The 26845-nt window shown below is 35.1% G+C and overlaps 7 protein-coding genes, 1 long non-coding RNA gene and 2 other non-coding genes across 16 annotated transcripts; 4 read left to right on the top strand and 6 right to left on the bottom strand.

Annotated features, from left to right (window-relative positions):
- Window positions 1-31: 31 nt before the first annotated feature.
- AT5G40405 (Tetratricopeptide repeat (TPR)-like superfamily protein) lies at window positions 32-2400 on the bottom strand (the record flags this gene model as incomplete). 2 transcript variants are annotated; one of them, NM_001344327.1, is made up of 2 exons in its annotated part: window positions 32-2060; window positions 2299-2400. In NM_001344327.1, one exon carries the CDS (start codon window positions 2032-2034, stop codon window positions 196-198), a length of 1839 nt encoding a protein of 612 aa, NP_001318712.1. In that variant the 3' UTR covers window positions 32-195. The 2 variants fall into 2 exon arrangements, with proteins under 2 accessions (NP_001318712.1, NP_001031987.1); NM_001036910.2 differs by lacking the exon at window positions 2299-2400 and having other exon boundaries at window positions 98-2034.
- Window positions 2401-2478: 78 nt separating this feature from the next.
- AT5G40400 (Pentatricopeptide repeat (PPR) superfamily protein) lies at window positions 2479-5118 on the bottom strand (the record flags this gene model as incomplete). 2 transcript variants are annotated; one of them, NM_001344326.1, is made up of 1 exon in its annotated part: window positions 2496-5118. In NM_001344326.1, one exon carries the CDS (start codon window positions 5116-5118, stop codon window positions 3073-3075), a length of 2046 nt encoding a protein of 681 aa, NP_001332471.1. In that variant the 3' UTR covers window positions 2496-3072. The 2 variants fall into 2 exon arrangements, with proteins under 2 accessions (NP_001332471.1, NP_198856.2); NM_123404.3 differs by having other exon boundaries at window positions 2508-4911.
- On the top strand, window positions 4962-5169 carry U6acat. The gene has a single exon (NR_143315.1). It is a non-coding gene; the product is annotated as a U6acat; snRNA (small nuclear RNA).
- A 726-nt stretch (window positions 5170-5895) lies between these two features.
- Window positions 5896-9900, bottom strand: SIP1 (Raffinose synthase family protein). The gene is made up of 5 exons (NM_123403.4): window positions 8758-9900; window positions 8051-8426; window positions 7789-7966; window positions 7307-7674; window positions 5896-6821 (listed from the first exon to the last, which is right to left on the bottom strand). Exons 1-5 carry the CDS (start codon window positions 9627-9629, stop codon window positions 6264-6266), a joined length of 2352 nt encoding a protein of 783 aa, NP_198855.1. The 5' UTR covers window positions 9630-9900; the 3' UTR covers window positions 5896-6263.
- Window positions 9901-11993: 2093 nt separating this feature from the next.
- AT5G06035 lies at window positions 11994-12391 on the bottom strand. Its single transcript, NR_142885.1, has one exon. It is a non-coding gene; the product is annotated as an other RNA (long non-coding RNA).
- A 1009-nt stretch (window positions 12392-13400) lies between these two features.
- Window positions 13401-13526, top strand: MIR866. Its single transcript, NR_143314.1, has one exon. It is a non-coding gene; the product is annotated as a microRNA ath-MIR866 precursor (primary transcript).
- A 1601-nt stretch (window positions 13527-15127) lies between these two features.
- On the top strand, window positions 15128-16263 carry AT5G40382 (Cytochrome c oxidase subunit Vc family protein). Of its 2 annotated transcripts, NM_001344325.1 has the most exons (3): window positions 15128-15155; window positions 15657-15870; window positions 15994-16263. In NM_001344325.1, exon 2 carries the CDS (start codon window positions 15666-15668, stop codon window positions 15861-15863), a length of 198 nt encoding a protein of 65 aa, NP_001318711.1. In that variant the 5' UTR covers window positions 15128-15155; window positions 15657-15665; the 3' UTR covers window positions 15864-15870; window positions 15994-16263. The 2 variants fall into 2 exon arrangements, with proteins under 2 accessions (NP_001318711.1, NP_001119340.1); NM_001125868.2 differs by lacking the exon at window positions 15128-15155 and having other exon boundaries at window positions 15659-15870.
- On the bottom strand, window positions 16134-19827 carry CRK42 (cysteine-rich RLK (RECEPTOR-like protein kinase) 42). 3 transcript variants are annotated; one of them, NM_123402.5, is made up of 6 exons: window positions 18490-19827; window positions 18096-18209; window positions 17505-17855; window positions 17023-17257; window positions 16770-16914; window positions 16172-16682 (listed from the first exon to the last, which is right to left on the bottom strand). In NM_123402.5, exons 1-6 carry the CDS (start codon window positions 19226-19228, stop codon window positions 16311-16313), a joined length of 1956 nt encoding a protein of 651 aa, NP_198854.3. In that variant the 5' UTR covers window positions 19229-19827; the 3' UTR covers window positions 16172-16310. The 3 variants fall into 3 exon arrangements, with proteins under 3 accessions (NP_001331671.1, NP_198854.3, NP_001331670.1); NM_001344323.1 differs by having other exon boundaries at window positions 16134-16914; window positions 18490-19577; NM_001344324.1 differs by lacking the exons at window positions 16172-16682; window positions 16770-16914 and having other exon boundaries at window positions 16991-17257; window positions 18490-19577.
- Window positions 19828-22092: 2265 nt separating this feature from the next.
- Window positions 22093-24002, top strand: GRXC2 (Glutaredoxin family protein). Of its 2 annotated transcripts, NM_123401.4 has the most exons (4): window positions 22093-22352; window positions 22580-22668; window positions 23215-23313; window positions 23432-24002. In NM_123401.4, the coding sequence occupies exons 1-4, from the start codon at window positions 22297-22299 to the stop codon at window positions 23521-23523; spliced, it is 336 nt and encodes a 111-aa protein (NP_198853.1). In that variant the 5' UTR covers window positions 22093-22296; the 3' UTR covers window positions 23524-24002. The 2 variants fall into 2 exon arrangements, with proteins under 2 accessions (NP_198853.1, NP_001119339.1); NM_001125867.1 differs by having other exon boundaries at window positions 22151-22668; window positions 23432-23755.
- Window positions 24003-24677: 675 nt separating this feature from the next.
- On the bottom strand, window positions 24678-26557 carry MYB115 (myb domain protein 115). The gene is made up of 3 exons (NM_123400.2): window positions 25630-26557; window positions 25323-25449; window positions 24678-25222 (listed from the first exon to the last, which is right to left on the bottom strand). The coding sequence occupies exons 1-3, from the start codon at window positions 26127-26129 to the stop codon at window positions 24770-24772; spliced, it is 1080 nt and encodes a 359-aa protein (NP_568581.1). The 5' UTR covers window positions 26130-26557; the 3' UTR covers window positions 24678-24769.
- Window positions 26558-26845: the final 288 nt, after the last annotated feature.

Genomic DNA, 26845 nt, shown 5'->3' with positions numbered 1-26845 from the left:
CTTAAAAGCCTTCTCCAATTAGTAATTACCATTTTTACTATTAACGCCAATTAATTACTGGCTTCAAAAAAAAAATTACTATTGGATAAACAATAAATATCACATTTTAAATTTCTTATCATAATCATGTTTTACCTCTGAAATCGTCAAATCACTAACTAGGTGAAATTAAAAAATGGTTACATAGCTAGGTTCTCACCAAAAGCCATTACAAGAACAGTGACCATCTTTGAAATGGTGGAACCTGTTTCTGTCTCTGACAATGATCTCTCTGTTAAAAATCTTGGAGATCATCATAGAAACCTGATGACAATCTCCACAAACCCGAAGGTTCTTCACGATCCGAATCGGAACATCTTCTTTCAAACTCATTATACCAAATGCAATCGCTGCCTTTTCGCTATGCAAACACAATGCATCCTCTTTCTCTTCTTCATCTATATCGAACATAACCGGGGTTGTGTCCGCCTTATAACCAGCGAGTCTCAGCCTTCTCGAGATATCCTTCCAAACCGCGTCGATTTGTGTATACTTTGGGTGAGATTTGTCTCCTACAAAGAATTCATGGACTTCTCCATTGACCTCCATTACACTGCACCCTGGTTGCTTTCTGACTCCTTTAGATTTCATTGACTGTCTAACGTGACTAACATTGTCCCAATCGTTTGAATCTGCATATATGTTTGATAAGAGGACATAAGCTCCGTGATTTGCGGTCTCTAGCTCGAGCATTTTTTTAGATGCAAGCACGCCAAGCTCAAGGTTCTTGTACATTCTGGATGCGTGGAGCAGAGAACTCCAAACAGCAGCATGAGGCTTCATGGGCATTTGCTGGATGATACTTACTGCGTCTTCTAAGCGGCCTGCACGAGCATACAAATCAACCAAGCAGCCATAGTGCTCGAGCTGAGGTTCTATCCCGAACTCATTCCTCATCGAATCAAAATGTCTTTGCCCTTCATCTACAAAACCAACCACACTACAACCTCTGAGAACAGAGACGAATGTGACAGCGTTTGGAGTAACACCATCTTGTTTCATAAGAGAGAAAAGCTCGAGACATTTCTCCCCGAACCCATTCATGGCTAACCCATTCAGGGCGCTACTCCATGTATACACATTCTTCTCTTCCATACCCCAGAAAACTTCCATAGCCTTTTCCATGTCACCACATTTTGCATACAAGTCGACCAACGTAGTAGCAAGCCTCACAGTGATTTTGATTTTGTTTCTCTCTATGTAAGAATGAGCCCATCTCCCTTGGTCTAAAGCACCCAATTGAGTGCAAGCCGATAAAACAGAAATCATAGCAACCCCATTGACTTTCACACCTTCCAACTGCATCAAGTGAAACACGTTTAGAGCTTCTCTTGACTCACCAACCTGAGCATAGCCAGAGATCATCGCGTTCCAGGCAATCGGGTCTCTTTCCGGCATCCCCTCAAACAACTTCCGCGCAAAAACGACATCCCCACATCTCGCACAGGCAGTGACCATCGCTGTCCGACACACAAAATCCGGGCACGGAATAGAATTAAAAACCTTATGACAAGAATCCAGACAGCCAAGCTCCGCATACAAAGAAATCAACCCAGTCTGGACATGCGGGTCATTGTCAAAACCACGTCTGATAGTCATACCATGAACTTGAAGCCCTGTCTCACGCATCCTTAACCCCGTACACGCCTGAACCAAGAAGTTGACAGTGTAATTATCCGGTTTAAGATCATTTCCCGAAGAGAGTATCCTCCTATAAAAATCAAAGCTTTTTTCTGGAACAGGGCTCTTGCAATGTGCTCTAATCATAGAATTGAGAGCAAACAATGTAGGCTTTTCAGACCTATCAAGAATCTGATTCGCATAATCTAAGTACTTGTGGTCACTCAAAGCCACTGCCTTTACAAAGTGACCCACGAGATGGTCATCCTTGAGTGTCCCGTCGACATAGAGTTTGGCATGGATTTGCCGGACTTCTTTAAACGTAATGCCGGAATCCAACAGAGCGATAGCCGGATGTTTCCCGATTCTACTCATGACTATAAAATGATCTTCCTATACACCTGCATCCATTTTCACGAATGAAAGATCTCAATCTATATAAAATAGCTGAGCTGATTGATCTCATTAAGCAGTGGCATTTAAAATCTTTTGACTTTTGTCACCTAAAACTTCATTTGATTCACTGAATTCCTAAAAGAGCTCACTTGGACATTTTAGCAAGCACTTGGTGTGCAAGCTTAAAAGCTCACAAAATTACAGATCCAAACCTCATAATTTGATAAAGAGAGAATTTTTAACCTGATTCGTCGGCCTATAAACTCAACGCTAAAGAGTTAGAAGCAGAAATTTTTCCCGGTTTAGCAATTAGTTTATAGACTCTTTCTGGAACTTGTATTTATTTGCCAATGTAACATTTAATTTGGTTTTAGACACGGTCCTTTGGTTAATATCGATTCTACCCTCTTTTGGTAAGAGTGACTTTTTCAGAGCACAAAGTAATAGAGTTACAAAGAAATTGCTTGGAGAAGTTTCATAGAGTTACAAAGAAACTGCTGCAACTACACAAAGTTTACTTTAACTTCACATCCATGGAAAGAACGAAACCACAAGACACAAGACAAGGGGTCCAATAGACAATCATTCTCAAACTCTTACAATTACTACAGAATACAAAATTGTGGCAATCTGCAACCGTTTCAGGTGCATCCTTTAGTTCCAACTAACTCAATAAACCTGTTATCTGGATGCATCCTGTATCAATAAGAACACACCGATCGGCATTGCTTGGCTCTTGTTTGATCAACAGAGAAGACTTGTGTTTTGGAGTCGAGGTAAGCTTTCAACAGCAAACAAAGCAGCAAAAGCTGAGGCAAATGCTCTTGGCACTGAATTATAAGGACAACATTTTCCTCCAGGATGCTAAGCAAGTACTGGACCCTTTGTGCGAGATCCTACAGACTTCACCACCACTTAAAACGATCCGCAGTACTCATCCTCTAAGTTTGTATTTTCTTTAAGTTACGCATCTGGCCAAGATTAAGGAATACAAATTTCATCGCATCAAGCGTTGCTTCAATTCTCAGGCAGATGATTGGGCAAAGAAGGCTGTTCCAACACTTGGATCAAGTACTTACAAGTTAACCTGTTTGGAACAAACCCGAGTCTTTGCATTCTTTCTTGAAGCTCTAACGCTTTCTTATATCCACATCCCGTTTCACAAACAGCCTTAACAAGCGAATTGTAACTCTCTGGGTCAAAGATTCTAAACTCCATAGCAAACAAACTCAATAGTCTCTCAGCTTTATCGAAATCCAATTCCTTGCAGTATCCATAAACCAAAGCCCCGCATATAAATGAATCCGGTTTCACTTCAGAATCAAACATTTCTGCCATCAAAGACTCGGCTTCACGGTTCCTACCAATCCTACACAAGCAGCCTATAAGAGCTCGGTATGTCTTGGCATCAAGTACTTGATTCTGGTTTTTGAGTTTGCCTTTTAGAACCAATGCCTCCTCTATAGCATCACAACGGGACAAAGACTCAATTAAGTTATTGTAAGTCTCTGGTTTAGCCTCGTGACCTTCCTCTTCGATAATTCGATCTAATAGATGCTTTGCTGCAAATGGTTTACCTTCCTGGCATAAACTTACTATCAGAAAGTCGCAAACTTCAAATGGGATATCAACCTTTAACCTTCTAAGCTCGACAACAAAATTAACAGCAGAAAGTAACCGTCCTTCTCTCACAAATCCTTCAACTATAACCTTACAAGTAAACCTGTCGGGAACAACGCTATTCCCAAGCATTTCATGTAACAGCTTCTTCGATTGTTGCATCATTCCTTCTTTGCAATAAGCATAAATAAGAGTATTGTAAGACATGCAATCAGGCTTAATTCCTCTGTCTACCATCCTGTGAAAAGTCTGATGAGCTTCTCTAACTCTCCCGTCTTTACAAAGACCTTTGATAAGCGATGTATAAGTAACTAAATCAGGCACAACACGACGCCTATACATGATCTTATACAGATAAAACGCTTCTTTCAACCTTCCTCTTCTACAATAACTACTCACTAACGTATTATAAGTAACCAAATCAGGCTCAAAACCTTCTTCTTCCATCTTCTCCAAAAAGTCATCAACTTCACGAAAATTTGAATCGTTGCAGAACACATTAGTAAGAATGTTGAACGTATACGTATTGGGATGGATTCCAACTCTACACATCACACTATACACTTGCCAACAATCCTCCATCAAATCCAACTTCAACAACCCATTCAGTAGATGATTACAAGTAACAACACTAACACTAAAACCGGAATCAAGCACCTCTCTAAAAACCCTAAACCCTTCTTCTACCAAACCCAATTTCAGATAACCTTTCACAAGCATATCAAAAACAACAGGATCCCAATTACATTCATCAGTAGCAGAAACCAAAACTCTGAACACATCCACTTCTTCTTTCTTAGATGTCAATTCAATCAATTCACAGAGAAACTGCATAGCTAAAGGAAACTTCTTAGAAGACACAAGAATGTGAAGCAACAAACAGTAGTTACCAACATTAGGCCTCTTCCCCAAATCAAATTTAACCCATTTAAAGAACGTAATAGCTCGAGAAGCATCAGACTGAAACCTAAGCAAAACCCTCGAGATTTCAGGATAACCCAAATGAGGAATCAGCGATTTCACCTCGTCACGAAGGTTAGGTAACAAGACGGAATAATCACTGTGGTTGAGTGTTGAACAGATAACATCCACGATTTTACTAGGGTTTTGAGACTGGGGAAGTAAATTGTAGAGAGGATTGAGAATTGGTTTAGGTATGTTACTACATCGCGGAACTATCGAAGAAGAATAAGAGGAGAAAAATCGAAGGTTTGAAACGAGATTCTTCATAAATCTGAGCGAAAACAGAGAGACAGAGGCAGTGGAGGGGAGAGGTTTTGAAGAAAAGGAATAAGTATTTGTCCCACATCGGTTAAGAATTCCGTTTAGGTGAAGTATATATATGTTTACATACGGAACAATTGATTGTGTTCGTAGAAAGGAGAGATGGTTGGCATCTCCTCTGACAGAGACGGGATTTGACCTTCGGGTCTTTGAACACATCCGGTTAAGGCTCTCCACATTCGTGTGGATCTAAACCCAATTTTTTTGGGCTTTTAGAGGCAATTTGTGTTCTCTATTGGGCTAATTCGGGTTTTTAACTCCATCTTTCCTAATACATTTGTGACATTGCTTCATTTCAAAGGATTGGATAATCAGAATATCTCATAAATGTGTGTGTTTGGTAATTGTGAAATTAATACAAGCTATTGTAAAACACTTAAATCACATTAAAAAAAATTCTGCTAGTTGTATGCTGATTTCAACTAGAAGGTTCCTTTTGTTGAAAAGATATTATCAGTTCTTGTTTGGAGCTTTGGGTTTCTCTTAGATTTACTTACACCATTACCATTTATTTTAGTCTTCACAACCATATTCAACAACTCCACCATCAATTTGGGAGTCCATAGGGTTTCTCAATGCATAAACCCTAAACTCCATGGCATCACCACAAACTCTGATCTGAACAGATTCATCATGATACATCAAAGAACTGATCACGCCGCATGTGCTTACCAAACCAAATGCATGATGCTTTCACTCTTATCCGCATGCAATAGGCTTGAAATGAATACGCATGGATTACTCTGATTACAACTTTTTTTCAAATCATTTGAAGTTCATATTAGAGAATGTAACACATCTTTTCATCTGAAAGGTACAACTCAAAAAGGTGAGGTTATCTTGGCACCCACCCTATGCCTTCCACCATTTCAACTAATATATCAAAATCTTTTCTATTTATATGCTTTGAAAAGCTTTTTTTTTTTTTGTATGAATGTAAAATTTACACGGCAACATAGAGAGCCGAAGGTTTAAAAACAAATTAAAAGAGATTACATAATGAAAGGTCACTAGTGACTACTAAAATTGACTACTAAAACAATTTATGTTGATAACAATTCTGTCACAAATTATGAAAAGAACAGATCATTTATAATAAATACGAAAATATGGCAGTACAAAGATTCTACCAATGATAAAAAGAAAATCCTCAAATAAAAAAGCCAACATAAATGTTTGACAAAAAAAAACCAACATAAATTGTTTACTCTCAGAAACCATATAAAAAACGGCTCGGAGTTCTTTCAAAAACTCAACGAACGGTACGGAGTTAAGAAGGAAACAAATAAGGACCTTCAAAATCTCTAAAACAAATACTGAATAGAAGACAAACCATCTGGACCAGACCAAGGGACTTGCACCATCACCATTGAGTCTTCATAACCAAACTCAACAACTTCACCATCAATTAAGCAGCTCACAGGTTTTTTCGATGCATAAACCCTAAACTCTCCGGCACCAAAAACTCCGACCTCAACAGATTCATCATTATACACCAAAGACCGGATCGCACCGCTTGTGTTTAGCATGTTAACCAGTCCAATCGGAGCAAACCGGACTGAATTACCCTCAATGGTCACAACAGGAGAGACAGTGATCAGCTCAAACTTGAAAGGCTCCAAAGTCAGCTCAAGATCATCGTTTAGTCCAGACAACAAAAGCTTCTTGGATTGAGACAAGAACAAAGCAAACTCTTCAACGTTTGCAATGGAGATTGGGCTGCTTCCACTGTTCCATTCAACGTCTTTAGGGCTTGTGGTGGCGGTTAACGTGTTGACGCATTCAGAGAAACATTGGTTACGTCTGGTTTCTCTGCACCATCCTCCTCCTTGACAGTTGAATGCTCCAATAACTCCAGTGTACTGTTGGAACAAGAAAAACATGTCAAGAAACAAGATTGTAAATTTGTAATGAACAAACTGAACCTTGTGAACCAAGAAACGAGTCAACTCAGGACTCAAAAGCACCATTAAATTTTCAAAATTGATCAATAAACTCCAGTCTAATAAAAACCCCAAATTAGATCCATATGAATCCATTATAACCTCTCATATAGGTTTATACAGGCCTGTTTAATCTCTAACAAGACTATTTAATAACACCTTGAGCCATTAAACAGGTTTCGATTAGCTACAAATAAACCCAAAAGCCTTTACAATTTTCAGAGTCAGCCAAGATTATATATAAAGTGCTAAAGACCAAACTCTATATCCATTTAAAATCAATGTAAGCTCATTGGGGAGGTTCTAATGGATTCTACTTGCTTAATCCTTAATCAGTCTAATTAGGCTTTCAAAAGAGGCCAATAACAGTAAATGAAGAGCTCATGAAAAGAAAGCATTATTACCTTGTTCAAGTTCCAAATCTTGAGCATGGTTTTGCCATCATGAAGAGGATCCTCAAAGAGACGGTCACGAGTTGGGAGAGCATAGTACTCACACCTCAAAATCGAACCGTTGGGCAAAACAAGACGCTTCAAGAGATCAAAATCATGCTTGCCCACACAATCACTGATGTAAATCGGCCCACCGGAAATGGCCCGAGAAGCAGCATGGAACTCAGCACAAGGATGTGTGGACTGAAACATGTCCCAATCAGGCTGAATGAAATTTCCCATCCAGAGACTGTTGTATGCACAGTGGACCATGTGACATCCTTGTAGCCAAAACGTACCGTTTGGATCGCCTGATGGATCCGTGCACCAAAAGTCATCACCTAATTCCAACAACAAATCCAAATGAATCATTAGTTTATAGTATAAATAATTTAATATGAAAATTTTGAAAATAGTCTTTAAGTTTCATTTTAAACAGAAAGTAAAAGACTTACCGACACGACCAAGAGAGATGGCTTCAGTTCCAAGGAACATAAAGTCATTGCAATGCTCCATGCTGGCGATAACGCCGTTACCGTTAAAATGCTTATTCACTGACGACGTTAACGCCTTGAAGTAAGCTTTGGCCAAGTCAACTCTCCCGCCATATTTCTGGCATAACATCTCCAATATCTGCAAATTAAAAAGGCCACGTGTCAAAAGTTAATGAATAAACGGAAAAACAAAACAATCCGTTAAGTCAGACGGAAAACTTACGTGGATGACATCAACTTTAACGCCGTCAATACCGGCGTTTTGAAGATGAGAGTGAAGACCTTCGTAGAACTCTTTCGCCAAGTCCGGCGAGGCAAATCCGATTCCGGTCTCTATGATCTTATCGACGGCGAGATCTTCCATTGTTAGTTTAAGTCCTGGAGAGAGCTCGGGCCGGATAATGGTCGACGGCGGCAGAGCCGGAGCTTCAGGACGGAGACCTCCCCAGTAACCGCAAAGTGCGTGCCAAACGTAGATGTAATCAACGGTGGAGAATTCATCTTTCAGATCTCTGACGAAAGCTTTCATTCCGACGTCGTTTTGATCTTTTGGAGAAACGTAGTCTTTGAATTTGTGGTTCTCTTCAAACTTCAGAAGCCTGTAAAACCAGATTAAACCGGTGTGAGGATTTCAATAATCAAACAGAAATTCCGGTTTATAGAATTTGGTTAAACTGAGCCAGCACGAAATCTCGGTTCTCACTACATGTGGACTAAAAATTAAAATCAAACTAAACCGTTTTCAAGGAAGGCCAAAAAAAACAGTGCGAGGATTTCAACATCTAATCAAAGTATCAAACGTATCATAGCATCCGGTTAAAATGTACAAAATTAAACCGGTTCACTGGTTCAACCTAACTTAACCGTTTAAAACAAGTCAGAATAACTAACAATCGATAAAATTGAAAGTCTAAACCGGAATAAACCAACCTGCAAGGCATTTGTTCACCGGCGACGGTAATATTCATCCCTTCGACATCAATACCATCGGAATCATGTCCAATCGATTGCCAACCGTCGTCGATAAGAACCAATCCCGGAGGACAACCACCGTCGACGAGACACTTAACACCTTTATGAACTCCGTCAGGATTCACCGTCAAGTAAAAAGCATCCCAAGTGCACCACCCGAATTTATCGACAATTCCCGGCGGCGATTTCTCTTCAAGAAGCTTGAACGTATTCATATGAACCCTAATCACTTTCATGGCGTCTTTCACGAGCTTGAACGGGTCATCCCCGGCATGGACATACACAATCTGACGAAACTCCGACCCGGTTACTTCGGTCGACCCGGATTCGACACAGACCGCCACGTCATCGTCTTCTCCGGATTGGAATGATGAACGGAAGGAGCCTTCAAGAAGAGGTAGCAAGAGAACATAAGGACGACCCGACCCGGATCCGGGTCCAGAATCCGACCCGGATTGATCAAGAATGATGATTTGAGTCTCGTTCTCGATGTCACGTCCGTTTGATCCGACCCAATGAGTAGTCCACCAAACCTTGAAACGGAATATGCTCATGAAACGAATGTTCTTGAGTTTTCCGATGGATGCCACGTGGTGGCTTTTGGGCTCTCCGTCGAGGTTAAACCCGATGAATGAACCGGCAGAGACGTCGAGTGGTACACCGTCTTTGTCGACTAAGTAAGGTGAAGAGGTGAGAGTAACGTTAACCGGAACATCGGTTAAGACGACTTGACCATTGGCTAAGAGAGTGGAATCTTCTAACCGGAATTTTTCGGTAAAGTCAACGCCATTGATACCGGAATCGGACTTGGTCAAACACGGCGAAGCCATTTTGCCGATATGCAAGATTTTGGACAAAGGATTGAGAATGTTTTTTAGGTTAAGATGGTAGAGAGTAATTTATAGAGTTTATGAAACTTAAAAACTTTCCCGAATTTGATTATATGATAAGATTATGGATTGAAAGAAAGATAGGAAATGTCATTAGATACTTATAGAATTATTGGTCGACATGTAAGGAATGAGTAAGAGAGTGAAACCTATACTTTCTTCGTTTTTGTTAATTTAATTACTTCTTTATATATTTTGATATATTTGTGGGGCTGTTTGATTTGCTACCTTTAGATTTGGTCGTTGGTGATTTAATACGAAGGGAAATAAAATATTGTATACATGGTTCTAGTCACATGGCTCTTAATATTTCTAAATTTTTATATATTGCATCATAATTGCGCCTTTAATTGACCTACCGACAATGTAATTTCCACGGATTGACCAATGAAAATCATTCCTTATTAATTTAAAAATATCCTCACTCAACTTGTTATATTCATTTTAGTTTTGATATGGAAATTAGAGAAAAGAAATGTGACGATGGGTATATATATCCATAATATATTTGGAAAAGATAACTTTATTGTCTGAAAATTTAATTGATTCGGATGGTTAATGTTTTGAAACGTTTTAGGCATTAGATGATGATTGGCTTATATCGTCAGATTCCTCTTCAGAGAAAATAAAGGGTCCAATTGGTGAACATTTTTTAAGAAAAGAATGGGTAGGAACAACACGTTCCTTATTGTTTTTTTTCTTTTTTCACCATTCAGCAATAATTTTTTTCTAAATTGTAATATGTGTACCCCACACTATTCCTAATCATTCCTTATTTTTTGAGGAATCGTACAAGAAAATTATTCCTTCCCAAATTTGATGAGAAACAGACAAAAAAACAAATTAAACATTTATTAATTAAAAATTAAATTATTTTCGTCTTATATTTAATATTTAATTTAGAAAATAAATTATTTATTTATTAATTTTTGTTACTATTTGTTCTATGTTTTGGTTATCATTTACAGTAACATTTGTTCTATTTTTCTTCCACACCCATTCCTCTTCATTCTTATTTTATCATTTTTTTATTTTCTTGTTTGTTCCTTTTTAGTTATGTTTCTTTTCATTCCTTGTATTCCTTTATAGGTCACTAGTCGGACCCAAAATTATTTATGAGATTCTGGGATTTAATTAAGATTTTAATTTTTATATATTGAATTTTGAACCAATTAAAAAAATTGAACCAATTATGATATTTTATTTCCATTTTTTGGTCATAATAAATTTGTTCATTAACTCAACTAACTTCATTGTACAAAAAAATTATGCCGATTCTCGGTGGATTTATAAATGCTACTAGGGCTATTTTCATGTTATATTTAATTTAAGGAAATGCCTTAGATTTAGGTTTAGATTTTCCAATATTTAGTATTATACAATAGAAACTCTAAATTAATATTCTATAAATTAATAAATTTTATCGGTTCTGTGTAAATATAAAAATTAACCAAAATCGATCAGATAATAAGATAATTTTTTTTTTGAAATCTCTATATAAAAATATGCTCCTAATAATATCATAAATTAATAATCATAAATCTTAAACATATATTTTTAAAAAAATTTAGTATTATAATGTTATTTGTTTTTTTTTTAAGTTTGAATTTTTTTGAAGTTAATCTCTAATTTTTTTTATTTCATCATTTATGATAGATATTCAGCTGATCGCTTGAGTCTGTTTCAGATTGTGTGACTAAATTTTGTATATAACTTCTGTTCAATCAACAATTATAACTCCTTTTGAGTACAATTGATATGATTTCTTTTGTATTCACATAACTCTTTACGTATTTGATCAGTTATAGTTGATTTTAAAAAACTTTGTAGATGAAAAGTCATTGCTTAGATTTATGTAAAGAAAAATTGAATTAAGCCTCGTATCTACGTTAACATAATATGTTGGAGAAAAAGAAATTAAAGAAGTAAAAAAAACATAACTAAATATGCAAAGAACAAAACCTAAAAAAGTTTTAATAAAAAAAAAATCTAAAAATAACATAGTACTGTATTTTGCGTAAATATATCTACAAACTAATAAATATTAATTTATAGAATCTCGAAAGATTAACTCATTAAAAAATAAAACCTTGAAACTTTGGTTTAATTTTATATTTTTATTGCAACTGGTAAACACTATTTCAACTAAAGAAATGAGCATTTTAGGTTTTTAGTTTAACTGATAAATACAAAAAATCTTTTTAATATATAATACTTTTAGTAATTGTGTTTCAATATCAATATAAACCCAGAAAAAAGAGAGAAAAAATAATGCTTGATCATTGTTAGTTTGTTTGATATAGTTTATGATGATGGAAGAGACTCGGGATTGAATGCCAACATGATTACAAAGATGAACACTCACTTGGTCAAATGTAATCGACCGAACAGAGACCACATATGCATTGTCATTTAAAAAAAAATGATGAGAGAGACCCTGCTTTGTAAATAAGAGTTCGTTCATGTGACCAGAGATGTTAGTGAGGTGACTTATGCAAAGGATTTGAATTGTCACTCCAGAGCTAAGTAAGAACATTCAAAGGACCAACGGGGGATTATGCCACGTACTATCTAATTCCCTTGATCTTGTCTATTTCTTTTTTTGTAATAAACAAACCGACCAAAAAGATTTGGTCAAGGAATTTGCGTTTGGATAACCATTTGTTTATAAGAGAATTGCACGTGGAGTTGTTAAAAATAAGCCAACGCTTAATCAAAAAACTGATGAATAAAGAAATCCAACGGTCGTCTGAAGCAGTTACATTTCTATTTCTTGCACCGACTAAACAGAGTATTATTTTACACTTTTTAGTACAATCAACGAGTAGCTTCACAGAGAAAAAGAAGGAAAAGAAAAAAAGTAGCTGCACCTACCTAATTAAAGGGTAATTAAAAAATAATTAAATTTTCAATAAAAAAAATTATTTAATTGTTTAAATTTATGGTTAAAATTTATGTTTTAGGGATTAAAATTCATGTTTATATTTTAGAGTTTTGGATTTAAATTTAAAAGTTCATAATTATAAAAATTTTACAAGCTTATTATAAATTTTAGATTATTAGGTTAAATCTTTAAAACATGGTAATTTACCACATTGTTGAAACTAAGAAATGCTATCAAAATTGATATTCAAATAAATAGTTTCTATCAAATTTTAAATACAATCAATTTAATTAACAAAATTTATATCAAACCAAAAATGTAATAATTTTATATTTAAATGTTTAAACATCAAACCAACTTTCTGACTATCTCACTAAACGTATTTCTCACATTATTGTATTAATTAATTAAGTGAACTACTTTTTGTTGTTTTTAACAGTTCAAAAAAGTTTTACATTAATCGCATGCAAATAATCAAATAAAAAAAGGGAGATTCGAAAAGACAATTGAAAATTTGAACAGACTACTCCCTCTTAGACCTGAGGACATGAACCGAGCAAACCGACTCGATTAACCGATAATTTTGGTTATCGGTGGTGATCGAAGAAACTGTATCGGCGAAATTAATTTCGGCAATCGGATCGGTTCGATAATCGGACCGACCGGTTTGTTAAAATCTGCAGCTATATATAAGCCTAAAACCCAAAGTCATTAACCCTAGTTTGTTTTCTTTTTCTCTTTCGACTCCTCTTACAAAAAAAAAGAGAACTCTTCTCCGATTTAATCATCATCACGTCTCTTATTTTTCTTCAATTCATCAATCATCATCATCTATTCTTACTTTTCAAGGAACGGATTTTGTTAACTAAATGATTCACACCCTTGAAGAAACACGATCTCGTGTGAATCATTTCGTTAACAAAATCCGTCTTTGAAGAGTAAGTATATTGTGAAAAAGAAAAGTGGTGACGTTTTGCAGAAGATTGACGTTTTGCATGAGGTGAGCTCTTTGATGGCTAAATATGTTTAGTCTATATCTATTTAGAGATGCATTTGCCTATGTTTATCTTTTTGGTTTTGTGTTGGAACCTTTATGACTTTTTGGTTTATCTTCTTTTGGATTTTGTTGTAACGGCTAATTAGTATCAAATGCATCTTTTTCGGTCTAAGTAACAGCAAACAATCTGATGGCTATTCATATGTTTTATGTTAAGATGTTTTTTTAGATAATCTTTGCCGATGACTAAAGTTAGCTTCTCTGCATTTCTAGCCACACACTTGAACTGTTTTTAACCAAACAGAGAGAGCAAGAGAAACATGGGAACCTACATACATAGTTAGTGTACCTTGTTCTGCTTACATTTCTCTCTTATGTCTTTGTAAAGGTCCTCATTTTTCTGCTTAGATACAAGTCATGGATAATACTCACACATTCTTTCAGATCAGTCTCTTTGTGTTTTGTGTTATTTCTTTAACATTACACTCTGTTACATTCTACACCAGATGTTTTACTGTCGCATATAAATAAAAGTGGTGCATATCTTGATCTTCTAAGTTTCGAAATGTGCTGCTTGTGGGGTTTCGAAATGCTCCTCGATTTAAAGCTTGCATTCTGTCTTCGGTGGAGAGGCGATTCAGAGTGGCCAGCCTGATAAAAAACGAGAACTTCGGGGTTGAGTTCTTGAATCAGATACCTTTAGACCACGACTGCAGAGGATTTGGAGACCTTATTAGAGCCCAAGTTTCTTTTGCGGAGAATTTGGGTCGAAACTTGTCTTCCAAGCCACGCCAAAGAGCAGCAACATCGTTCTCTGAGCTGAGGACTCTGTTCCTAAAGCGATCCAATTCGAGCTCAACCTTGTTTAGGTTTGCAGTGCGATGGTGTCTACGCCGGTGGAGGCGGAGAGCATCTATTATAGTGAATGTGGATCGAAGTCCAAATTCAATGAAACCGCGGTCTCCCAAAAGACTGTGTAGCTGTCCTAGTGAACACCACTTATTAAACCAGAAAGAGGTTTGCAACCCAATTCTTACTTCCATAGAACAAAATTGTACTGCTTATTGTTGATATTTGAGAAGTTTTCATCTAAAAAGTTGGAGAACAGAGCCGGAAGACATAAAATTGTCCAAACAACATATGAAACAACAAAAATGCAGAAAAATCGAGAAACTAAATCCTATAACAATACATATATATACAGTATATTCATTAACTCAAAAACTGTCTAATGACTCTAATTAACCCAAGAACCGGTTCGATCTTGTCCATGACTACTATCCGGTTATAAGTTTGGAAAGAAAAAAAAAAATCAATGGTGAACCAAACTCATACTTCCACACACGTGGCTCTCACCGGCGCTGACTTGTGTTACAGTTGTCAAACTAAGCACATGAACTCGCAAACAAGCCGTTGATCATCGAATCTTCAATCTTCACCGTTGTTAGGAAAAAAAAAGGTGACACTCCAAAGTGCGTAGCACTAGATTATGCCTCTTGCTTTATACTATGTGAGATCTTTCTAGTCTTATGAGAATCTTGAAGCTTCTCTCTTTTCCTTCAATATCTCTGGTTTTAATCTACAGGTATGTCTAGTGATTTACACAAATTTTCCAATTAATTCGTTTTCTCGAATCATTGTCCCTTGTATAGTTGTGTCATGCTACCATCTTTCTTGCTTTGCATATCCATTTATTGAATATCATTAGTATATTATACACAGTGCAACAAACTATATTTGCTTCAATTCTAAACTCACAATTTTAACATCTTGAACAATTTTTTAACCTAGTTGTAAAAATCAGTTTGCGTTAGCGTTTTGCTGAATTTTGCATATATTTTAAGATCCAAAAAAGAAAAACAGAAAACTATTACAATTTTCAATTGATAATTTGTTTTTCCACAACTGCAAATTTGGACTTTGAAACGATGTGATAGTTTACTATGAAAACGTAAAGGCCAATAATACTGAAATGGATGCCATGTAGTATATTTGTGTAAGAGAATGGAGCTTTGCTATATTTTAGGACACTGCAGTAAAAATTTGTGTATATTATGTTCTGACTTCTGTTAACTGCAATATTTAGGTAACCTAGATGGCTAATGTTCAGAAGATCGGAAAGGCTGTTTATAAAGGACCAAGCGTAGTTAAAGAGATCATATATGGAATAACGCTCGGCTTTGCGGTTGGAGGGCTGTGGAAAATGCATCATTGGAACAACCAAAGACGAACGAAGGAGTTCTATGATTTACTCGAGAAGGGAGAAATTAGTGTTGTCGTCGAAGATGAGTAGTTTGCGTGTACGTATCTCGGTTTTAATCTTACATTTTATATATTTGAATTTGGATACATCAGTTTAAAGTGTGTTGTGTGCTTAACTGAACTGAATTTTGATTGTGTAATTGTTTTCTTGATGTATGAAGGAATTGTTATCTTTGGAATCAAGAACCAAAAGGAATGTGTCTTGGCTTGTGTGAGGTATGATTTCAAACGTTTTGTTTGAATATATTTTAGAACAAATGAGAGTCTACAAGATGTCTTTAATGGTTAGTGTTTTGTTGATGAAGGATATATTGTAATCAGTTTACAAAATCTTTGTTTGTACTGCTACCGGGGTAATTCACATGTTGTATTTCCGCTTAGGGAAATTAGTTTACTCAATAATTCTATATGCAATCAGATGACTTTTTTATACACCTACCTCAAAAAATGGTGAAATATATTCTAGGCAAAAAAATCATTAGATTGTACGAGTAGTAGAAGATTCTGAAGAAGTATAAGAAGCTTGATCGGTTTTGACCATCGTGTTAAACGTCGTAGTACTATTGGTGCTATGAGATATAGTACTACTGCCCTCTAGGTCTGTAGTTAGAGAGCTAACCCTCAAGAAGGGAGGACTGGTTGGAGATGGAATCGGGTAATCTCTCTCGGTTAGCATACGGATCACTTCTTCCATCGACGGTCTTAGCGACGGAGAAGCTTGTGTGCATAACAATCCCACACGAAGAACTTTACAAGCTTCAGCTTCGCTGCCTTGCACTTGAAGAAACTCATCTTTTAGACATGGGTCAAGAGCTTCGACCAGTCTATTCAGTGTATAAAGGTTCCAGACCTAGAGAGAAGAAACAATGGTGGATTTGAGATTCATATCAACCCCAAAACTTTGATAACAATGACGGAGTTTTGTAGGGATTCTTACTCTTTGTAGGAGGTGACCTGTCTCTGGTACGAAAGCATTGATTCTTGTTCCACAAGCAATCTCGAGAACAAGAACTCCGAAGCTATAAACGTCTGCTTTCTCCGTTAACTGTCCTCTAACAACATACTCTGGAGCCATGTAACCTCTGTATAAAGTTACAAAACTCAGTTTCAAATATTTATCTCGAGCTTGACACATGAAAATTGGGTAGTGATTCGAACCATTTGGGTTCTAGTGTTTTTAAGTAGCTTACAGAGTTCCTGCGATGCCGGTGCTAAGATGAGTTTTGTCCAGACCAAAACATCGAGCCAAACCGAAATCAGCGATCTTAGGATTGAGCTGGTCGTCTAGAAGAACATTACTGGTTTTGATGTCACGATGAATAATCCTCACGGGAGATCCACCGTGTAGGTAAGCCAGTCCCTCCGCTGTTCCAAGGATTATGTTTAGCCTCTGGCTCCAGTTTAAGACCTTGCTTTGACTCTCATCTGAAAATCACAAAGAAATCACTTATAAGATTCTACTCTATTTTTAATACATTTGTTAATGTTCTTTTTTCTTATCAATTTAGCCCTAGAGCTTTCAAAAGTTGTTCAAATGGTCTTTTCTCTTTATGATAGAACCGATCAAAGTCTATTAGCGGAAACATCAAATAGAATGCAATACAAAAGCATAGTCTAACAATTAATGAAACAATGCAATGCTCTAGAGATAGACTCAAGGAGAATTTATTACCAAAGAGAAATTGGTCGAGGCTTTTGTTAGGCACGTACTCATAGACCAAGAGACTCTCCGGTCCTTCAATGCTACAACCAAGAAGCTTGACGAGGTTCTTATGTTGGATTCCACTAATTAGATTCACTTCGTTGAAGAATTCTTCTACCCAGTCTCTTGTGTTAAACACTAATCTTTTCACAGCCACGTTCTTACCATTTGGAAGGATTCCTAAGAAAACGGTGCCATTTCCTCCTTGCCCTAGCATTTTCTTGTGACTGAAGTAATCTGTTGCCTTCTCTAGAGTCTCGTACTTGAACTTCGTCTTTGAGTTGTTGAATTTTCTCGAAACCAAACCTAAGTTTCTTTTTTCTGCTCGTGAGGAGGTAAATCAACCAAAAGTTAGGCATACGCATTTCTGATAGCGAATCGGAATATTAATTATCATCATTTAAACGAATAAATATTGTCTAATCAAATATTTTGGATTGGGTACGGATATAATGAGATGACCGAAAGTCGCAATCACATGCCTATAATTTCTAAGCTAGAAAACGAATGTTTCGATATATGGATTCAACATTATCATCACATATGCATTTAAATGTTTACCTTGTTTAGTCTTTGATACTTTTGTCATAATGACATACGTTGCCAAGAGGATGAGCATGACGAATGCTGACGTTGTCAAGACAATAGCAACGATGACTCCTTTGTTAAAAAGCACTACCAACAAAACAAACACTACATTATTTTGGTTTAATGCGTAAAAAAGCCTAAACATGAATTTGGATTATAATTTGAGTAAATTAGAGATTCGATTATTATTTTTCTTCTGTTTCTATATTCTTAAGTAACCAAAAATGTAGAAACACAAAAATAGCCGAGTCCAAACCAAAACAAAAATAGGAGTAATGGTCCAAATATAAAAAGTAAAATTTTCAATCCACATATCCAAAATTGACACAAAACCAACATGATGAAATAATAAGATGATAAATCTTACCATGAAATTTATGATGTCCATCACCATTATAGAATTTATGATCAGAGTATCTAAGATAACATCCTGTATTCATAGCTCTTCCTTCTCTCCTCGAAACGCAGCGTTTCACTTCTTTAACAGCTTTCTCCAAACAAACCCTACAATCTTCTTTCCCCAAACTCTCCCAACACTGAGCAAGAGCGTGTACTCCATTCTCTCCGGCGACTCCAAACCCTCCTTTTCTAACCGCGACTCTCGCCGCAGTTTCCGAAACTTGAAACCCGAACCGAGGATCCAAAACGGTGTCGTTGCTACAAGAAAAACTATCCGACGCATCGGAGACTGATTCATCGTAAAACTCGTAAGTTTCGTAACGGAGGAAACAACCGTCGAGGAAGATTCTTGCGGAGGAAGAAGGGAGACAACGAGGGATGCGGGTGCGTGCAATCGCGTAACAGAGCTGACAATCGGACGGTGAGAGATCGTCGTGGCATTGGATCAGAGCGTAGATAGATGTAGTGGAGTTTAATGATTCAGTTGCGAAACGGCGTGTAGTTAGTTTTAGAGATAGTGAATGCATATCTTCGACGAAAGTTGGGATGTAGTTTGGATCTGCGGAGGATTTGCTACGTCCGCCACAGAAAAGACCGGAGACGGTGGTTCTTTGATCGTCGGAGGAGGACGACAAGAACGGTAAAAAGAAGAAGGAATAAAAAATGATGACATAATGAAACGATCTTGTTTTTGTGAGGCAACGCATTTTTTAAAGTTTTTTTTTCTGTTTTTACTTATCTTGTGGATGTTGGTATTTAAATATAGGATTGTATTTGCAGAAAGGTTTATATATATATACTATATAGTTATATGACAATTGACATTAGGACCGGCCACAGTATTTGTTATATCGTTTTATTACATAATTCGTTTTTATATGATTCAAGAAATTCGAATAATACTGAACAAGTGAATATGATTGATACCAAAAGTCCATATTTGTAAAAAGCAGAACATATTACAAACAAAAGACTATATATTTAGATTTTGATAGAACTTTTTTTAATTCTTGATTAATTAATTACAAAACTACTATTCATTCTAAGATATTAACTAAAAAAAAAAGTGGATTATGAAATGAATATCAAAATTTTACCTTGGTTAATTTTTTTTTTTTTTTCATTTGTAAAGTTTTCATCGTTGTGGCGAAATAGATTGGACGAATTATGACCCAGCATCAAATATTTAACTAATTAAGTTCCAACGGATAAAAAGAAAGAAGAGATTACGTTGATCCAGAAAAAAACAGAGCGGTCACCAATAGGGGAAAACAGTACGTTTCGTTTCTTGCTATAGCGTAATATATAGAGCTTCACAATTTGAATGCATATAATCACTCTTTTAAGTAAAAAAAAACATCTATTTGAATGAATTAATTGATGATGTGATCTAAACGAATGGATACAGATAAACGATAGAGACATGGATGATGGATCATGATAGAGAATCCTGGAGTTAAGGCGATGTGAAAACGTGTACAGTTGTAAGAGTAATAGTATTGACTACAAAATTAGTGTGAGATCATACTTCAGACATTCATACTGATTTAATTGTATTGAGAACGAAATTTGTAATGGTTTTTTTGGATCATGGAAAATTTCAGGGAAAAAATCCATTTACAGATTATTATTTTTTGTTTTTTTCTTAAAGTTGTTATTAAGATTCTATTTTTAAAAAAACATTGTTACGAGTTGTGTATGAACTATTAATCAATAAACCATAGCATAATATTTCAAATACAAAAGTGTCCTGATCAGAAATCAATAAATGGGCGGTCCTAATTTATGCGTCGGTGGCTAACTCGTTAAGAAGGTGGGGTAAGGTTAGGTTGGGTGCAGCTAAATTCAATAATCATCGCCTCAATTACTGACTCGATTCGTACTCATCGGATGATCGGAATACAACGTTACATATGATTTTTGGAGTCAAATATATAAATGTTGTCTAGAGGTTTGAGACACAAATATTGAAAACAATAAGACTTAATCAACCTAAGTTGTTTTTTGTTTCTTTTTCTTTTTTTTGTTGTTCTAGTGTTATTTATGACTTATAATGTGTATCTATTAAAGTTTCATAATATAAAATATCCTACAGTTTCATAATCAACATAGAATAGTATTTAAATCTGTTTTAAAAAGTTAATTAGGGCCAAGAATTTATTAATTCTTTAGACCTACGGCTTTAGGCCACACCAAAGTACTGATAAGTCTCGTTGCAACATTAAATTCCATCACAAATTACTTCGTTTTTCTAGTACAACAAATCAATGGACCCAACCACAAATAGTTTTTCTTGAACGAACATTTAGCTTAAGAACTCTACACCACACGTTAAGGATATAAATCTACTAAGGAAAAACTAATTGATCAAATTGATTTTTAGTGTTTGCATGGACGTCTTAAACTATTTGTAAGTTGTAACTTCGTTTCAATTTTTTTAATAGTATGTGGTAAATGTTTATAAAATGGTTTCATTAACTAAGAACTAAATGGAAACAATGTTTGGGTCATAACTAAGGCCTTACAAAAAAAAAACAATGAACAAAACCAACAACTAAGACTAAAGACTGATCGAAATTAATATTTTTACTAAGGTCAATTCCGGGCTACGTTTGCTATATTTGATATTTGATTTAAAGTTTGTTCACGTAGATTCATTTTAGTTTTAAGTTTACATTGGAAAAAATCATATGATAAGTTTTTTTATTAACACATGATCATATGATATCTTGTAAGTAAAATTGTTTTGGTGTTATTCGTGTCAATCTCTCAAAATATTACTATATATATGTGGAAATTTAGAAACATAAAAAGTTCAAAAATGCTTACATGACGAAACATATAATCTGAAAGATTGATTTCTATCACAGCCTAATTAATTTGATACTTATATCTTTTTTTTTTTTTTTTTTTTTTTTTTTTTTATACTTATTTTTTGTCAATCCATATCTTATATCATTTAAACAATGTTTAGAGAATAGTTTTTGCCAGAAAATCAGCTATGCAGTTTGGAGATATGGGACAAACGTACAATTACAAAAGTTTAGAGAACTAGCAAGTAAGAAAATATCAGATAAAATACCATATATGGATCTCTACATTGGGTGATCGTAAATTGATGGCCTTGATTGATATTTGACAATCAGATTTCATAATCACCGGTTGAGTGCCCAAGCATATGATTGAGGTAAGAGCTGTACGAACACCAGAGATTTCGCGAGAAACAGAGACAATACATATTTACTTGAAGCAGAGTATTTTTAGAAGGATCTCGTTGCCTTAAAGAGAATGGTCCATTCTATCCTAGTAATTTGGTGGAGAGAAAAATTTTGACGGAAACTATTTTTTTGGGTGAAAATAAATTTTTGTAATTTTAGTTTCTAATTACATGTTTTCATTAAATAAAAGATAATTTAATCATTAAATTCGTGAAAAAATTGAAAAAAGTATTTTTATAAATCCCGCTTACAAAAATCAGCTGTTCTTGAATTAGCAAAGATTTCCAATTTAAACGTGCCAGACATTCACCAACCTGACGATCGAAAAATGATAGAAACAAGGCCCAATAAAGCCCATTAAACAAATCTAACGTTTGTTTTATTTTGAACCTTGATGACTTTTTGACTTTTGACTCGGTTTACAAATATCATCCATTTAGCGTTTTTATAAAGCCGACTGATTCGCTTCTCTTACTACTTCAATTTCATTTCTTTCTCCTCAAAATATCAGATCGATAACCAACAAGCGAAACTAGGGTTCTCTAATCTCGACGAAGATGGCGATGCAGAAAGCTAAGGAGATCGTTAACAGCGAATCAGTCGTTGTTTTCAGGTTCCTCTCTTCTCTCTATTCGCACAAAATTTCCCGCGATTCTCTCGATTACTGTTTGTTTGTGAATCTTCGAATCTGTGTTTTTGGCTTCTTTATATGGATTCGATTATGTGTGTTTCATCATGGAAATTTTATACGATGAACGATTCATGGATGTATCTAGACGCTTTTGTGTACCAATGGATGATTTTGAGTTATTTAATTGGTAATTTTTCTGGAATTTGCAGCAAGACTTATTGTCCATATTGCGTGAGAGTGAAGGAGCTTTTGCAACAATTGGGAGCTAAGTTCAAGGCCGTTGAGCTCGACACCGAAAGTAAATTTCGCCGATTTTTTCATCATGAATTCGTTTCATTTGCTGTGTTGATAACGTTTTTGGAATGGTATACTTGTTGTTCTATTGCTTGTTTACGGTGATTCGAGTTTAGGATTTTGTTTGATCCAAGGATAGTGTTTTGTTCTGGAACCCATCATCGAAAATTTCTCTGTTTTTGATGTTTTTGGAAACTTTGAATTGTTCTCTTACTTGTGTATCGAGGTTTGGATTTTGTTTATTGATCCAAGTAAAGGTTTCGTTTTGTAGAAAGTTCGCTGGAGTTCCATGTGTAGATTTTTTTGGTCCAAGCGTAGGATTTGTTTGTCAACACATAGTTGAAAATTTCTTTGTTTTCTATAGGGCCTCATGATCATGTGGTTTTATCTTCCACAAGTCAAAAAGTTTCAGAAAGCATATGATCATTACCCTAAGCAGTTATTGATCCAAGTATATGAGTTTTTGCATTTATTCAGAGTTGTAGATAAAATCCAGACTCAAGCATTGTTCTGCTATTTTTGAATAATTAAATGGTGTTGTTTAATACAGGTGATGGTAGCCAAATTCAATCAGGTCTCGCAGAATGGACAGGACAACGTACCGTGCCTAATGTGTTTATAGGAGGAAATCACATCGGTGGCTGTGATGGTAAGATGATTAGAGCAATTCCCTTCAAAACTTTTGTTTGTTTGTTTGTTTGTTAGCGGAGTGAGGACTTGTAATCTGTTATTCTAAACAAAAGTTTGTGATTTTCAATGTGTTGTAGCAACATCAAACTTGCATAAAGATGGGAAGTTGGTTCCGCTGTTAACTGAAGCTGGAGCGATCGCAGGAAAGACTGCAACAACTTCTGCTTAAGAGCACATCCATATGTGATTGCTTCTATCAAGAATAAAGAGGTTTGAGTCATAAATGTGAACTTGTTTCGTTGTCAAGTTGAAGAAATATTCTGTAATGTTTTTAAGATTATGGTTATGTCGAAGTCGGATTTGAACTTCTGATACATGATGTTATTATCTTCTGGCTATGCTTTTGGTAACATTTTGGGGTAAATAGAAGAAACTCGAGTCTTAGGCTCTCAGGCAAAATCAATTGAAGAGTGCACATAGGTCGTAGATAGAAGATTGAATATTGCTACAATCAAGAATCGGGACATTTTGAGGACCATAGAATAGATTAGTGAAGAAAAATAACCGAATACTATTATAATCAATTGTTCTTACACAATTTTTGTGTTGCGTTTGCAATGCATATAAGCCGAGAGATAAGAGCCTAAGAGCACATCTATTTGTAACTGTAACATCAGGAATTTAAAGGCCTGAGTCAGTAATAAGAACTTGTTTTGTCGTAAGTTTAGCAACAGTCTGAAATGTTTCAAATTGTGGTTGTGTCGAAGTCAAATCGGTTTTATCTTCCACAAGTCAATTATAGTTTCTTTTTTGAATGATAAAGCTTTCCATTTTGAATGAAAAACATATAGAGTTTATTTTTTACTGAAATTCTGATCATCACAATTTGAAAAAATCGTTGATTGTGAGCAATATAATCACACATAATATTCCCTTGAGAATCGTGCTTATTCTGTGATATATCTTCATATTCTACAAGGAACTGTTTGGAGACAAACAAACAGCCTAATACATATATAAGTCAAGTCCAACTTCAATTAGTATAAAGCCTTTTGGAAGGATTTCGAAAAAACAAATTTGTGGGGGTGTGGGAAGAACCTTCAATGTGACAAGATTAAAAAAGTTCCTTAAGAAGATTTAGCAAAAATAGCGGACTTCGAGTTTTTTTTGTGTGCATAAAAACCAATATAATATTTAAGCACAATAACTAAACACAAATATAATAGATAGATAGTTATCAAGTTATCAAAACACAAAGCCACTTGAAACACAAATGGTTTTCCATGTAACAAGATAGATAGATATATAGATTGATAGATAGATAGATTGATAGATAGATAGATTGATAGATAGATAGATTGATAGATATATGATAGATAGATAGATAGAATTAAACTTAAGGTGAGTATATCACCTAAAATGAAAATGAGAAAATGAGAAAACATCTTTAGCAAAGCAATCTCCTACACCAGAAATTAATTCCAACCATTCATGAGCATCCATGTATCATCCATGGGTTCATAACATTTTGTAAAATCATAACCCCATGTCAACACTGCTTGCTCCGGAACATAAACGGACGTTGTAGCGTGCAGATTCAGATTCATCACCTCGTCAACAATATTCTCACATCTGGTACTATCAATTTCCGAGTTTGCAGTTATAGAATCAACTTCTCTGTTCATAAGGGCATTGTTGTTGATTGTGATAGACCTTATGTAATTTTCAAGGGCATTGTTGCGAGGGGAAAAAGCATCACTTCTCTTAGTCCTTACGGAGTGTAGTCGACGTTTTGTAGCATTCCAATGATTTTTAACAATATTTTCACTTCGTCCAGGAAGTCTTTTAGCAATTTCGGTCCATTTGTTGCCAACTATCTTGTGGACTTCAATAAGTATTTGATCTTCTTCTTCACTCCAATCATTTTTCTGAAAACACACATTCATTTTATATATAGCTAGATGCATTTAGTAAATATTTCTCACATGTCACATATATACTTAAATCGAAAGATTAAAACAAATCTACCTTGATGTTTGGTCGAAGATGGTTATGCCACCTCTCTCGACATTGTTTTCCTACTCGTCCTTGGAACATTTTTGCGATTGATGTCCAGTTTTTCGTTCCTTTACTTTTCACCATTCTCACCAACAACCTACGAATATTTATATGTCCCCAAACATTTTAATAATACAAGATCCACAATAATAAGAATAATTATATCAAATAACAAAAATAAAATATTTATAAGAATATTTATAATGGAGTCATTATTTTTTTGTCAACATATGAATTATTAATAGTTTTCATTAAATAAAATAAAAATAAAACTTACTCGTCTTCAGTAGGAGTCCATTGCCCTTTGCCAATAATGTCTTTCTTCTTATGATCGGTTTTGAACATTACCTTATCTTCTGTGACCCTCTCACTCTGAGATACTAAATTGATATCCTCTGACTGTGGGACATTAAATTGCTGAGACTCAACCACGGCATGAACAAGAACTGGCTCGTGACAACCAATGATAAGCCCTTGATTGTGAGCAGTATAACCACACATAGTATTCTCTTGAACATCATGCATATTGTATGATATACCTTCAGATATTACAGGGAATGGGGTGTTATAGGTCGTTGGAAAGTTTTGATCGTTGGTTATTTTATATTGAAATTCCTCAAAAACATTGGTGTTTGGGCAAGAAGTGATACCCATAAAGGGATATTTTGAGGGTATTTCAGCTGAAGGATGTATGGAAAATAAAGGATTTTGAATATCCCAATCGTGAGGATTAGAATTTTGGTTTGGGGTCGATGAAATCAGATTTTGGTGATACATCTTCGAAAACCGATCAAGAGATTTAAGATGCTCTTTTTGTTTATCAGTACGAAATAAGTGAGAGTTTAGAAGGAGATTTTATTGTAGATGTTCTTCAACAACTCCTTATATAAATAAGAAAACATTTGCAATAAGAAAATATTTAATTAAACACAATATATTGTCTCTTACAAATTAGGATTTTAAAGTAGTATCATCATTACTTGTAAATAAAACAAAAGTTAAGAATCTTGAAATTTAGGAATTTTGAGCTTTGATATGAAAACTTTTAAGACACGTATTAGACATGTAAGCAAGTTTTTAATGGTCAAAGGTTTTTTTGGGTAAATCTTTTTTGGACTCAAACAATTAGATATTCTTTATGAATATTAGCAACAATGTCTTTTAAGGATAAATTTAATTGTTTTCTTAATTTATGTGCAAAAACGTTTAAACGACAACTATAAATTTAATTGTTTTCTTAATTTATGTGCAAAAACGTTAAACGACAACTATTTCAAAAGATGGAGTATCTTTTTGGAAATGTTCGGATACGTGCTAGACATGTAAAAAAGTTTATATTTTAAAAGTTTATTTTGGTAAAAGATTTTGTGGACTTGAATAGTTATATATGCTTTATTAAGTTTAGCACTAATATCTATTAATGAGTTTGTGTAGTATAAAATATTGACTTGTTTGTGTTTAAGAAAGCGTTAGGCACGAAGCAAGCACTGACA

The sequence above is a fragment of the Arabidopsis thaliana genome, chromosome 5 (genome assembly GCF_000001735.4).
Source record: "Arabidopsis thaliana chromosome 5, partial sequence".
Taxonomy (NCBI): domain Eukaryota; kingdom Viridiplantae; phylum Streptophyta; class Magnoliopsida; order Brassicales; family Brassicaceae; genus Arabidopsis; species Arabidopsis thaliana.
The sequence above is the reverse complement of the archived record's forward strand: the minus strand, read 5'-3'. Positions and strand labels throughout refer to the sequence as shown.

What these genes read in the sequence shown, in the direction of transcription:
- GRXC2 (NM_001125867.1), top strand. Translation starts at nt 22,449, where the DNA reads ATGGATTCGATTATGTGTGTTTCATCATGGAAATTTTATACGATGAAC. An exon ending in CGTTGAGCTCGACACCGAAA is followed by an intron (nt 22,669 to 23,214) that starts GTAAATTTCGCC and finishes TGTTTAATACAG; the next exon opens with GTGATGGTAGCCAAATTCAA. An exon ending in TCACATCGGTGGCTGTGATG is followed by an intron (nt 23,314 to 23,431) that starts GTAAGATGATTA and finishes AATGTGTTGTAG; the next exon opens with CAACATCAAACTTGCATAAA.
- MYB115 (NM_123400.2), bottom strand. Translation starts at nt 26,129, where the DNA reads ATGTATCACCAAAATCTGATTTCATCGACCCCAAACCAAAATTCTAAT. An exon ending in TGGACTCCTACTGAAGACGA is followed by an intron (nt 25,450 to 25,629) that starts GTAAGTTTTATT and finishes AAATATTCGTAG; the next exon opens with GTTGTTGGTGAGAATGGTGA. An exon ending in ATCTTCGACCAAACATCAAG is followed by an intron (nt 25,223 to 25,322) that starts GTAGATTTGTTT and finishes GTGTGTTTTCAG; the next exon opens with AAAAATGATTGGAGTGAAGA.
- SIP1 (NM_123403.4), bottom strand. Translation starts at nt 9,629, where the DNA reads ATGGCTTCGCCGTGTTTGACCAAGTCCGATTCCGGTATCAATGGCGTT. An exon ending in TTAAAGTTGATGTCATCCAC is followed by an intron (nt 7,967 to 8,050) that starts GTAAGTTTTCCG and finishes TTTAATTTGCAG; the next exon opens with ATATTGGAGATGTTATGCCA. An exon ending in CATCTCTCTTGGTCGTGTCG is followed by an intron (nt 7,675 to 7,788) that starts GTAAGTCTTTTA and finishes TGTTGGAATTAG; the next exon opens with GTGATGACTTTTGGTGCACG.
- CRK42 (NM_123402.5), bottom strand. Translation starts at nt 19,228, where the DNA reads ATGCGTTGCCTCACAAAAACAAGATCGTTTCATTATGTCATCATTTTT. An exon ending in CCTCGACCAATTTCTCTTTG is followed by an intron (nt 17,258 to 17,504) that starts GTAATAAATTCT and finishes TGTGATTTTCAG; the next exon opens with ATGAGAGTCAAAGCAAGGTC. An exon ending in CAGGTCACCTCCTACAAAGA is followed by an intron (nt 16,683 to 16,769) that starts GTAAGAATCCCT and finishes TCTTCTCTCTAG; the next exon opens with GTCTGGAACCTTTATACACT.
- AT5G40382 (NM_001344325.1), top strand. Translation starts at nt 15,666, where the DNA reads ATGGCTAATGTTCAGAAGATCGGAAAGGCTGTTTATAAAGGACCAAGC.